The following is a 13575-nucleotide window of genomic DNA, read 5'->3' on the forward strand; positions in this document are numbered from 1 at the left end:
AGTGATAGCTTACAAAATCTCTAATTTACTATGACAGAATGCTTAGCATTTTATAAAACATGGTGGACCCCTGTCTGATGTGAGGCATCACAGGAGCAGTGTTATGTCAATTATGTTATGCTAAAACTGTGTGGGACTGAATATTTAAATAGACGATAGTGGACGCTTTGACACAGATGGATGTAATATATTCCACAACATGGAGTCAGATCTATGGGATCAAATTTCACTTAGTGTCAGGGTCAAAGAGCTGCAGAGAGACACTGGTAAACATGGTCTAAACCAGTGCAGGGGCAATCTGTGTATGCAGTGCCAAAATGGTGTCTGGATCAGGTGTTTTATCTTTTCATCAGGAGAATTAAATATGTTTTGTTCTGAGAGCAACACCGATTTGAATTTATTAGCTATCATACAACAGTTCTTTTCAGGACTCGAATTTGTTTGGCTAAACAACAGCACTGGGACGCTGCAGTGATTGTATCATGCTAGTCAGTGTTCAAGGCATTCCAGATCAAAGTATGTGAGAGTTTCTTAAAAAAAAAGGATATGCACATTATTTATTTGTGAGAAAATGTCATTAAATAACATGTAAATATACACCATCCTTTTGGGAGCAATTTCAGTCCATGCTTTAAATACTGTATGACATGGTTTTCCTCAGGCACCACATATAGAGAATGACCCTGTTCTGACCCCAGTGTACTCTGCACTCTACTCTTAAGGAATCCTTCAGCTGGAGTTTATGTCCTTACCCTCGCCTTGAAGTCTACGGCAGCCCCGCGGTTCAGAAGCAGGGTCGCTACGTTGATATTACCGTAATGAGCCGCAATGTGGAGAGGGGTGAAGCCACTCTGGAGAGGGACAGAGAGACATAGAGCACAGGGGTCAAAATCTCACATACAGAACTCTGAAGGCCCTGACCTCAAGTCACCTGACCTGACCTCATCCACTACATATGAAAAGACGACACCAGGGCAGGCGTGGTGCAGTAAATCAGTAAAACAGATCTACACAGATGACCTTAGCACAACACTGAGGGAAGGCACATCCTTCACTTGATCCCTCGCACCATGTAAACTCAATCTGTCTGATTAATTCTTTTACTTTGGTTTGAACATTAGGTTTTATTTCTTTACTTTAATCTTTAAGGTTTAATCTAATACTTTAATCTCTCTGTTTACACACCATGCTGTGGTTGCAATAGATGGGAGCATTTTCCATTATAATAAAGGATGTGCTTTCCTCAGATAAACAAAGCCTTTATAACAGCAACCTTCAGCCCAAATTTGAATTAACATTTACATACAAAGCTTTAGTGGAGGTGAATCCATGATGTTTTGATGAATTATGTGTGCAGACATGCATACAGTGCACTGTATTCAACAATGTGCTGTTAAAACATCAAAAATCAGTTTCTCTTACTATAATCACAAATGTGACCCTGGAGCACAAAACCAGTCTAAAGTCGCAGGGGTATATTTGTAGCAATAGCCAAAAAAACACTGTATGAGTCAAAATTATTGATTTTTCTTTTATGCCAAAAATCATTAGGATATTAAGTAAAGACCATGTTCCATGAAGATATTTTGTACATTTCCTACCGTAAATATATGAAAACTTAATTTTTGCTTAGTAATATGCATTGCTAAGAATTCATTTGGACAACTTCAAAGGCGATTTTCTCATTATTTTGATTTTTTTGCACCCTCAGATTCCTGATGTTCAAATAGTTGTATCTCGGCCAAATATCGTCCGATCCTAATAAACCATACATCAATGGAAAGCTTATTTTCAGCTTTCAGAAGAATTTTGAAAAATTGACACTTAAGACTGGTTTTGTGGTCCAGGGTCACAAATATGATTTAATTATTTGAAAGCAAATTGCAGCACGTTATTGAGTTATATACAGTATAGTAAACAATAGTTTTAAATAGGCAGTAGGCCACTGTAAATTTGAGAGAGCAGTTGAGCTGTAGCTGTAGATGAATATCATACTATTATTCTCAGTTCTGTAAGTGGTTAATACTGTATTTAAGTTACAAATCATGCAGTGCAAATCAGAGCTGTTAAGTTGCAAGAGAGCTGGAAGAAATCTGAAAGCCATGCTGACTGAGAAGAGAAGAGAAGAGAAGAGAAGAGAAGAGAAGAGAAGAGAAGAGAAGAGAAGAGAAGAGAAGAGAAGAGAAGAGAAGAGAAGAGAAGAGAAGAGAAGGTCAGTAACTCTTTCTGCTGACACCTGCTAGGAGGGGAATGTCATGCATGAGACGGGACGAATGCTCTGCAGCTGAGAAGTCTGATTCTATGCTACCTTCTTCGGGACAGTAATAGATGTCTGGGCTTTGGTCTAAAAGGTCATTTAGATTTAAAGTTGAAAGGAGTTTTATAAAGCATATTCTGAGTAGGGCTGGGCGATATAACAAAAAAAAAAATCAATGATATAATGTTTCATATCTTCGGTATTGATAATTTTTGACATTTTTTATAACCTTTTTTAAAACAAAGAGCAACAGATTTTTTTTTATTTATCCACTGTACAGTATTTTTAAATTAAATTGATTTATTGATTTATATAAAATGGATAAATTAATTTATTGAGACAAACAACAAATCTTTTTAGTTTTAACAGTCAAATACAAAATAAAAATTAAACAAATATCTAATTTCTAATGTTTTATATGCAGATTAAATAGGACTTAAGGAAACTTTAGGCTTGTTTCCCGAGGCCACAGGAGGGCGCAATGAGCAAAACAATGCAGTGCGTTAAATTGTCAATGCAAGGAAATAACTGTCTATAAAAAAAAAAAAAAAAAAAAAAACACCCATTACGTCTAAATTAACTCTGATATAAATCAAACATAATTTTTTAACAAAACAGCATCATGTATTTATGCATTGCTTAAAAACATATGAGACGCAGTGAAAAGGAATAAACTTCCACAAATTTGTGACGTTTTCTAAAAGTTTAAACTGTTTTAACTTTGCATGGCTTTCTATACATCTCTTGTGTGACATGCGAGTGCAGCAGTCATATTTGTCTGTCTAGAAAATGCGCTGAATATGCGTTCTGTGTGAATGGCTTGGTTTCTTCTACACATTGAGCTACTATATTTCTCTAATATTTTAAATGAATAACACAGCAACTGCGCGTCTTGTGGGCTAGACTAATAAAACATTAAAATGCAACAACATCACTTACATCATAATCACTGCACACATCTAACATTTGATTGTACTATTTTTGCAGTCAAATGTAAATGTTTATTTTAAATTTCACAAATTTTTTTTTTTTATTATTATTATTCACAATCTCCTCATCAGAGGCAGGCACAGCATGTGTTCCTGCGTGCTGTCTGCATCACTCATATATACACAAATACACAATCATGATCTTGCAATTCCATTTGGTGCCACTATTGGCACAGAAATTACACAAACAAAACAAAAAACTCTCTCAGCTGCAGACCTCGCCCGGCTAAACCAAAGTGTTTCCTCTCCATGCTAGTTTTCCACTGACAGTTAGTAATAGAAGTGCCAATTTTCTGAGACAAAAAAGCAATGAGCAGGGGCAGGAGGGGATAGGGCGGCAGCCACAGCAGCAGCCTGATGTGGGCACTTTTTGAGGTGTGTAACATTTGTACATGTATACCTCTGTCGTTCTATTCACCATCATCTAGAAGGACCACCAGAGCGGGAGGAGAAAGAATGGTCTGATTAGTGTTCACAAAGTCACAATGGGAGCATCAAGCTGTACGGTGGCTACATCGTGAGGGAGAGCGACAAACCACACACCACACGACACCACAAGGGCTTAACTGGATGGTGCCTCTACTAGTTGCCTACGGTTTAACTGTTTGGTATTTGCTTTAAACTGGCGTGTGATTGAAGATGATGATTTAAGTAAATTTACAATGAGCATCTCCCATCATGCACCACTGAATTACAGCCACCACAATGTCTGTTTAGTTGTATATTTTGTTCCAAAATAAGATAATCATCTGATGTGTTTGAATGGAAAGCACCATCAAGTTCTAGATGTAAACTAATGGAAAGCCTTGACTATATATTGATGGAGGTACCTTGGATTCGACATCTGCATTGTGGTCATTCTGCAGGAGCAGCGCCGCTGCTTTGGTGTCGTCTTTACGGGCGGCGATGTGCAGGGCAGGTAGCCGCACCTTCCCCTTGGTGTCGTTCTCCAGGAGCAGAGACACCACCTGATCATGACCCTGCTGGAGAGCTACGGCCAGTGGAGTAAAACCATCCTACAAACACACAACACAAGAATCCTTGAGTAGTCCAAAGAGATGTAAATCTGAACTCCTGAACTACTGAACTCTGGGCTCTCCATCTGTGGTGGCTAGGGATGTAACGATTCACTCAACTCACGATTCGATACGATTAATGATTTTGATTTCACAGTTTGATTCGATGCACAATTTTTTTTTAACAAAATGAGATTTAAGACAAATTAAACATTAAATGTGTCCTTTATTATTCCTTGGACAAAGTGCTGCATGTTTCTTTGTAAAACTGAAATATAACACTACAATAATATACTAATATAGCACTTGCATATCATTGCTCTTTTGTTGGTTTTGATTGCTTCTATTGTCCTCATTTGTAAGTCGCATTGGATAGAAGCATTTGCTAAATAACAAAACTTAAATATAATGTAAATGTTAATAACAAAACTAAATTGGAATTTTAAAACAAGCCACAAATCAAATAAATAGCCTAAGTAACACAAATAAATCTCTTAATATAAACAAAATAAGGCTTTGTCTGTGCTCTTTCCATTTAAAAATTGGAGGCAACCACTGCATTTTAATTATGATCCAAACAAAGATGCAGCATACATGCAACATGAGCAGTTTTTAATCAATAATTTTGAAATTTGAAGCAAAAACAGAATGGTTTGACTTCAGTTTTGTGAAACTATACATAAAAATATCTGCATGAAACAGAAACAGCAGACGAGTTGAACGAGACGATTCACTCTCAGATTCACTCTCTGCCAGCAGGTGGCGCTTAAAGTGTTTCCTTGGTTTCCGCTGTAAACAAAGCAGTGCTGCACTTATGAACTTTAATATGCATTATACAAAGGTAAGATGAAAAGAAATAAAATACCTTCTAAAGACAGTATGTTCCCTTCAGACATACATTCATATAAACTCCTACCCATAATTGAATTGCGATTTGATTCATCTCAACCGATTTGAATCGTCACATATTTGAATCGATATTGAACCGACTTGTGGTTAATCGTTACATCCCTAGTGGTGGCAACACTCAAATTTTCAAAATAAAAATAATCTTTATACAAGAGTATAAAATATCAATCATATCTTGAGAAAAACACAAAATATATGAAGATATAACTGTATAAGCACACTTACAGTTAATGACAGAATGTTTAATAGGAACAAAAATCTTTGATAATTCTCAGAGAACGGCTTGACATCAAAATGCTGTAATGCATGTAATCTTTTTACGGTTTAAGTCTGAATTTCAAACAGACCTTCATTCTCATCAACATGGATCATTAACATGCAAACAGCTCTTCAAACACTGAAGTGTTCTCTGGTGCATAATCACTGTCTGAGAGGCATGAGGACCTGGTACATTCTCAAGGACAGTGACGTCTGGCGCCCTGCTCTGTCATGCACCCCCACACACACTACACACTCTAAGCCAGGCATTCAATACCCTCACTGCGCAACTAGTGCTTGCCTGCTGCCTTGAAAAGGACAGCAAGGTCACTGGGTATTCTGAGCTGGGTTTTGTATGTATCATTGCTAGAAATACATCGTTTCAGAGGGCTGCTGGGAATTGCAGTGAGGTAAGGAAGAGAAGGTTATGCTCACCTCTGTGGCAATGCTCTGACTGGATCCATTATCCAGGAGGAATTTGACGACGTCCAGGTGGTTTTCCTGGGCAGCCATGTAGAGTGGTGTGAAGCCATTCTGTAGCAGGAACAAAAATGCTTAGTGTGTGTAAATGTGTTTCATTCATATTCTCTTTCACTTTACTGAGCAACTAAAAAATCATACACATCCCATGCTTATCTGTGACTCGAATGATCACAGCACTTCCTCTGACATACAGTAGCCTCATCTGCAGGATCTTACTGCAGTGATGCTGATTTCTCTAACAAGTTTAAGATCTTATTTGAATATCTTTAAACTTCAAATATACAGTATGTCTTTTCATTAGAATTTAACAACTGGCTTCTTTTCAATTAATGAGTGTGAACTGAATTGGCCATGCCCGCAGGAAGTTGAACTGAAATGATAGGAAGAGGAAATGCAGCCAGCCAAGAAAAATAAATTTAAATACATATGTTTTTACATATACACCATTCATTTTGACTATATGATAGTCAAATATGAGGGTATGAGTGGTTATGAACGAACGGTTTGGTAAGCTTTCAACTCTGTACGACATTCACGTTACATGATTTGACTGATTCTTACGTAAAAAGGGCAACAGTGCACCGCATTAAAAGAAATGATCATTCATGTTTTCATAACCACTGGCCAAATTACAAAATGAAATCATCTTTGAAAGCAAGGGGGCCCCCTGGTGTTTCGGGGGCCCTATGCAGCTTGCGTATTTTGCGTATAGGGAGGATCGGCTTTGCTGCTGACATTTCTCACAATGGAAAATTCACAGAATTCTGTGAAAATGTAAGTTAAAAATGTGTACTACTCTCATGAGTGGTTGAGAGTGTAACAAAAAACTAAAATTCCCTGTTAATCTGTAGAGCTTTCTTTTATGCAAACATAAATTTAGTCTGGGTCTGGGTTTTAGCACTAACATACAGCACCACAGATGAAATGAGTCAGCTGTAAAAGAAGCTAACTAGCTAATATTGGCAAATGTGGGGTGCACATTGTGTACATATTTTTTTTATACTACGGTGCAAAAAGAATAACCTTGTAAAAAATATTCTGTCCCAGCAAACCCATGTAGCAACCTTTTTTCAAACATATAATCATTTGCAATCAGCCTCCTCATTTACCAAGCGAGTGTCTCTATTTTAAACACTGCAGTGTGAGAAAGCAGAACCAGGCTGCACTTGTGATAAGTTCTGGAGATAAAACATAGTCTGTCTTTATTCTCCTGCACACGTGTGTTTAATTTTGGACTCCCTGAGGACTGTTTCAGTGACAATGCAAAACCGCATGCACTACTACAACTATCGACCATACCAGCTCCCAAATCCCAACAGGTTTTCCTCAAAATTGAGACATAAGTAGGTTATTTTTAATGCAGCACTTCAAAATTCTTTTAGAGCTGTCTGAGGACAAACTTAGAACTTAAGTATCAGAACTTGCAATGCAACACTGGAGCAACTCACATTCTCTGGGGCCAAAACAATGGATATTATCATAAACTGATTTTTATGGTTGGTTTTCTCTTTCAACCACTGTCATGACAGGGCAACATAAAATAACCATAAAAAAACTGAAAAAAAATGCGGATATGTTTACAAAGTGGTAGTATAGGCATACACAGTACCTAAGCGAAAAGGTCTGAAGGTGGGGAAGTCGTGGCCTAATGGTTAGAGAGTCGGACTCCCAATCGAAGGGTTGTGAGTTCGAGTCTCGGGCCGGCAGGAATTGTGGGTGGGGGGAGTGCATGTACAGTTCTTTCTCCACCTTCAATACCATGACTTAGGTGCACCTTGAGCAAGGCATCGAACCCCCAACTGCTCCCCGGGCGCCGCAGCATAAAGATGGCTGCCCACTGCTCCGGGTGTGTGTTCACAGTGTGTGTGTGTGTTCACTGCTCTGTGTGTGTGCACAAATTATATCATAAAAAAATATCACAAAATCTTAAAAACTGTCACCATACTCAATCAATCATCACAAAACATACAATTTTAAAAAAATTTTACCAACTAAAAATCTTCAGTGTAGTTAGTTTTTTGTAATAAATTATATCATCTGAAAATTTACCATTTTAAAAGATGTTGCCTCATTTCAAAGCTTCAGTGTAGTTAGTTTAATTTTCAAATGTTTTATGTTAATTATGTAGCTAACCATAAGTTAGCTAAGATTAGCTAGTACTGTTATTAGCAGGCCCAGACAAAATCTGCTGATAAATTTGCAATTTGTAGCTAACTACAGTTTGTAGCTAACTATTTTTAGTGTAGCTACAGTAAATTACTTTAACTTATGAGTAACTTTTACCTTGGCAAGCTAAAAATACTCGATACTGCTTTGATACTGAACTGCTAAAAATACTGCTAAACTTTACAGTATCAAGCTAGCTTCACAAATGCTAGGTTCAATGGCATACATTATTTAGACTTGTGCAGAGTGCATTTTTATATTAATAGTGTGTTCAAGTCCTCCTGGGATATTCATATTTATGAGTTGGAAAGTGTTGGAAACGGAAAAACTTCAGTGTTGGAAACTGAAAAATTGGAAATTCATATTTGCGAGTTGGAAAGTATAACAGAAATAGGACAATTGGAAAAAACTTTGGATTTACAACATCATTTGCAATTAAGTCATATAGCCAGCTGAAGATGACGAGGTACCCATTCTTCATTTTGTTGTTATATATATTTTTTTATTTATAGAATTTTTTATTGTACTTCAACATGTTGAATAAAAAAAAAAAATAAATCAGTTTTTCTTTCTTATTTATTTATTTAATTTAATAAGGTGCCATAAAACTAACCATTATACCTATATTAATTTCATTGCTACTGTATTTTGTGCATGCTACTTTTTACTTCTAAATGAAATAATAATAATAATAATAATAATTTCATAAAAATAAAAATAATAATAATAAAAATAATAATAATAATAATAATAATTTCATTAATTTCAACATAGTTTCAGTCAATACAGATACTACATCTATTGCATTCACTATATTTTCTTACTGACACAACCCCAAATGAGAAAATTGGGGTTTAAATAAAGTTTCCCAGCCATAATTATGACTTGAGGTGGAATTAATGTGTTTTTAAGTGCGTAAATACTATCTTTCTCACATGAATTGAATGCACCATAAGAATGGAAGTGTTTTACAGTAAATTAAAGGCCATCTATGCTTTTTCAAGCGCTGACTATACCTGAGACTGGGCGTTGATATTTGCTCGGTTAGTCACGAGTTCCTTGACAACATCCACCTGTCCAGCGAGTGATGCTATGTGCAGAGCAGTGTTGCCTTTCTGGAATCAGGAGAACACGAGAGAACAGTTTGACTCAATGTATACAGTGACCCAATGTTTTTTTCATAGACCAGCTGTGTTTTGAAATGCTTCCTCGCTATTTCTGTCACAGTTCTAGTACATAAATATCACTTTGAAGAATCCACTTTTCTTCAGAGTTTCTAAAACCTCTACAGAAATCCTCCTCTTGAAGATCCTCAGCATGAAATAGTAGATCCAGCTCTTGGTAGAGCCTCAAAGTCAACCTGAACATCAGGCAACAGTGACTTTGAAGACTTGCTGATGCAGCAAAATCATGTCTATGAAGCCATGCACAGCTGAGTAACACACTTGTCATCTTTAATTCATATGCTCAGGCATCTATACTAGTGCAAATAGTGCATTTATAGTGGTGTGTTATAATATCTGATCTGATGAGGGGGGTCTTACCTTTGTTGCGGCGTCCACAGTGGCACCAAGTTTAATAAGCTCGGCCACAACCTCCACATGGCCTTCTTTAGATGCTAGATGAAGAGCGTTCAACCCATTCTGCATCCAGAGAAACAGATGAATCATGAAAATACATTCATTAGCTGCTTATTTACATTACTTGGGATTTTAAATAGGCATATACTGTATGAGACAGAAAGTATTACTTAACAGTTTAAATCAAAATTAGAGAGTCTCAAGGGCCATGGATATGTTTTTGAAATAAGTGTCTCATATGCTCAACAAGGCTGCATTTATTTGATCAAAAATACAGTAAAAACAGTGGCTTTGTAAATATTATTACTATTTAAAATAACTGTTTTCAGTTTTAATATATTGAAAAATGTCATTTATTCCTGTGATGCAAAGCTGAATTTTCAGTATCATTACTCCAGTTATCAGTGTCACATGATCATTCAGAAAACATTCTAAGGGCGTGTTCACACGTGCCATCTTTTTTGACAAGAAAAAGTTGACAAGAGCACTTTTTAGTAAAATAAAAAGCTGGCAGCATTTCTATCTCTTCTACAGCAGCTACTGCTATCTTTTCCATTTTTCTTGTTGTTTTTGTTGCTATGGTATCAACTCGCCACTCACGCGTCATTGGTAAGCTGTCAAAAAGGTGCTTGACGTAGGGCTCTTTTTTTGTTACAATTATTTTTTTACTTTTTTCAACTAGAAAAGACACTCTGAGCTGCGGTGGCATTTTAAAAGGCGCTCAGGACTTTTTTTTTTTATAATATGGTTTACTCCAAAGGATTATAATGTAAAACAGATGCTGGCAGATTCAAAAAAATGCAAAGTGTGAACATAGCCTTAAATGTTAATTTCGCTGCTCTGTAAACATCAATGTTGAAAACAGATGCGCTGCTTAGATGTGATGAACAAAAAGTTAAAAAAGAAGAGCATTTATCTGACATTGAAATCTTTTGTAACATCATAATTATATTTACTGGTTATTTTGGTCAGTTTTAATGGACCCTTGCTGAATAAAAAAAATATTAATTTCTTAAAAAAACAAAAACAACAACATCTTATTGATCCCAGCCTTTAGCATAGTAGTATATAGTGCAAATAAATTTTACAAAAACAAAGATGTATGACCTGGTTGCAGATGTTGATGTCCACACCAGACTTTATATAATCGAGGGCCTTCTCGAGGTTTCCAGCTCGGGCCGCTCTGAGGTAACTGGCATTACTGTCAGTCTGAAAAAGAGAGGAATAACAGTCAGATCTTCCTCTTAACAACCCCTAACTGATCAATAGAAACCAATAACACCATGAGCTGATGCTTTCAATTATCAAAAGAGAGAAAGAAGAGAAATAAGAGTTTACAAAATTCAATCTATAGCATCATCTGCATCTAAGCAAAAACCTAAAAGATAAAAGAAAGAGATAAAGCATATTATTACTGGACATGGCAACCACATAGCAACATGCAGACACAGACAAGCACCAAAAAAATCAAACTATTTTGCCCATGTATCAAGTGCTTTGAGAAGTGAAGTGCAGCTGAGATCTGTAAACGAACGGCTGATCGTGCCGCTGCCGCCCCTGTGTCTGATAATGGGCTAGCTGACATTTGTAATAGCAAAAACACAAATAAACAGTCATTCTGTGGAAAACTGGCTGTTGTTTTGTAAAACAGGGCCTGAGAAAGAACAGCAAGGAAATGTCACAGCTCTAAGAGTGGGATTCCAGAGGCATTCACACAGGAAGTCATCAGTATGAGAAGCAGTAATGGATGCTTTCATCCTGTCAGAGTAAAGACGTAACACACCTGACTAAGCATTCTGGTATTACATGAGTGTGCTGGTCTTTTCCATCCTCCTCATCATTTTTTTTCCATTTGGAAAAGTGGTTTTGCAGGTGCATTTGCTGAACCAGTGAAATTGTGAATCTCACAAAGAATATAAATACCATATTTTCCGGAATTCAAGTCATGTTTCTAAAAACGTGCAGTGACTTCTATTCCACAGCGATTTATATAATGCAATTAATGACATGAATGAGAAAGGTACATGAGTTTAAAGGGATACTCCACAAGGATGCGCTGTTTTATTTCAAATCAAAGCTAAATACACAGAAACAGTGCATCCTTGTGGCACGGATGATACAGAAGCGCATACACAGCATACGGTGATATGGAGAGACACAGAGGAGACCGTTGACAAAGGAATTGTTGAATAAAGTCGTTATTTTTGTTTTCTTCGCTTAAGAAAAGTGTTCCCGTCGCTTCATATAACACCAAGATTGCACGTCTGACGGGAGATGGAATATTCTGACGATGACTTCAATACCTTTTATGGACCTTGACACTGTTATTTATTTGGCAGTCCATGGGACAGTCTCAAGCATCCAGGTTTTCATCCAAAATATCTTAAATTGTGTTCCGAAAACAAACTGAGCTTTTACAGGTTTGAATAACATGGGGATAAATGATTAATGACAAAATTTTCATTTTGGGGTGGAGTATCCCTTTAAGTTTATTTATATAGTGCATTTTCTCACACCATGATCATTTTAGCTTCACTTAAAATATATTTGTTTAGGCCTAGGGTTTATAAGAAATGTTGTTTATAATGAATGTCACTATAATTTGTTTGTTTTATGCTTATACTTTTCATTCATGCTCTGTTTTAAAAACCGAACTGGTGGGTACTAAAATGCATGTTTCTAGTGTTTGCTTTACCAGTATTTTACATTATCTATATATGTAATAATAAATTGTGAAATGTGTAAAATGTGTTTTTTTTTCCTCAACAACGCATATATATATATATATATATATATATATATATATATACACACATATATATATATATATATATATATATATATATATATATACACACATACTGTTTTATAATTTTTTTTTGTTTAAAAGATAAATATGATATTTTTTTCACAGAGCAGTAATGAGAATTTTCTAATAAATAAATAAATTCATAAAGAAAATAATAATAATAATAATAATAAAAACTTATCTATTTACTTGCATTTTTGGATGATATATGCCCAGACATTTCTTGACAGTTTTTGTATGATTCTTATAAAAACATGAAAGGATTTTATGGTTTTTCATGTGTATGGTATCCTATAGCATGATTGATAAATAAATAAATAAATAAATAAATAAATAAACAAACAAATAAATAAATAATCCATGTTTAATCCAAATAATCCATACTCCAACTTTATATTATAAACATGCAATGAAGGGAAATTGAAGCTTCTAGTATGTGATCATCCAGCCACATGCTAATTTCATCACTGTGTGTCAGCTGTAACGAAATACTGTAGATGTTAATAACAGCTGTCCATCCTAGTTTAATGCCAGACATACTTATCATTCTTTACTGTTACATCTGTCTGTGCATTTCTATATTAACAGGTCTCAATGCATGAAACGCTAAAACATTTGTATTCTAAAGACATGAATGAGGTACAACAAAAACAGGACATGTAAATACTCTAGTCCAGTAATTCAACACAGGGCTAAGTGCAGCTCTGATACATGACATTAAAGAGCATGTAATGACTGGAGATCTGAGAATAAGGAGTGGTCTGGGCCAACAGTTTAGAGTCCAGATATTCACACACTGACAGAGAGAGAGACAGAGAGAGAGAGAGAGAGAGAGAGAGAGAGAGAGAGAGAGAGAGACAGAGGGTGTGTCTGCTGTTGCTGCAGTGCTGTAGTCCTGACACACCCGACACACACATGAACACATGCTGTCTGCATCACAATCCATTCACACACTCTCCTATCCCACACCAGTCATGACACACTTTAACATCTTTGATTTACGTAACTAAAACTGGGTATCACTTTTCAAAAAATCTTGATTTTTTTATACTCTTCCTACTTAAATACTTCAAACCGTTTCCATACAGTTTTTGTAAAATATAATCAA

General features: G+C 36.0%; 1 protein-coding gene across 45 annotated transcripts in view; it reads right to left on the reverse strand.

Moving 5' to 3' along the window:
• LOC109100368 (ankyrin-3-like) overlaps window positions 1–13575 on the reverse strand; it is a 161914-nt gene that overhangs the window by 66042 nt on the left and 82297 nt on the right. For 37 of the 45 annotated variants that reach the window (XM_042735050.1, XM_042735063.1, XM_042735056.1 and 34 more), the window contains exons 2-8: window positions 10766–10867; window positions 9623–9721; window positions 9095–9193; window positions 5865–5963; window positions 4077–4262; window positions 3647–3670; window positions 753–851 (exon numbers count right to left, since the gene is read on the reverse strand). In XM_042735050.1, the coding sequence (XP_042590984.1) occupies window positions 753–851; window positions 3647–3670; window positions 4077–4262; window positions 5865–5963; window positions 9095–9193; window positions 9623–9721; window positions 10766–10867 (708 nt within the window). The remainder of the gene's footprint in view (window positions 1–752; window positions 852–3646; window positions 3671–4076; window positions 4263–5864; window positions 5964–9094; window positions 9194–9622; window positions 9722–10765; window positions 10868–13575) is intronic. The other 8 variants (XM_042735052.1, XM_042735032.1, XM_042735060.1 and 5 more) reach the window with 1 other exon arrangement.

The sequence above is a fragment of the Cyprinus carpio genome, chromosome B12 (assembly GCF_018340385.1).
Source record: "Cyprinus carpio isolate SPL01 chromosome B12, ASM1834038v1, whole genome shotgun sequence".
Lineage (NCBI taxonomy): Eukaryota > Metazoa > Chordata > Actinopteri > Cypriniformes > Cyprinidae > Cyprinus > Cyprinus carpio.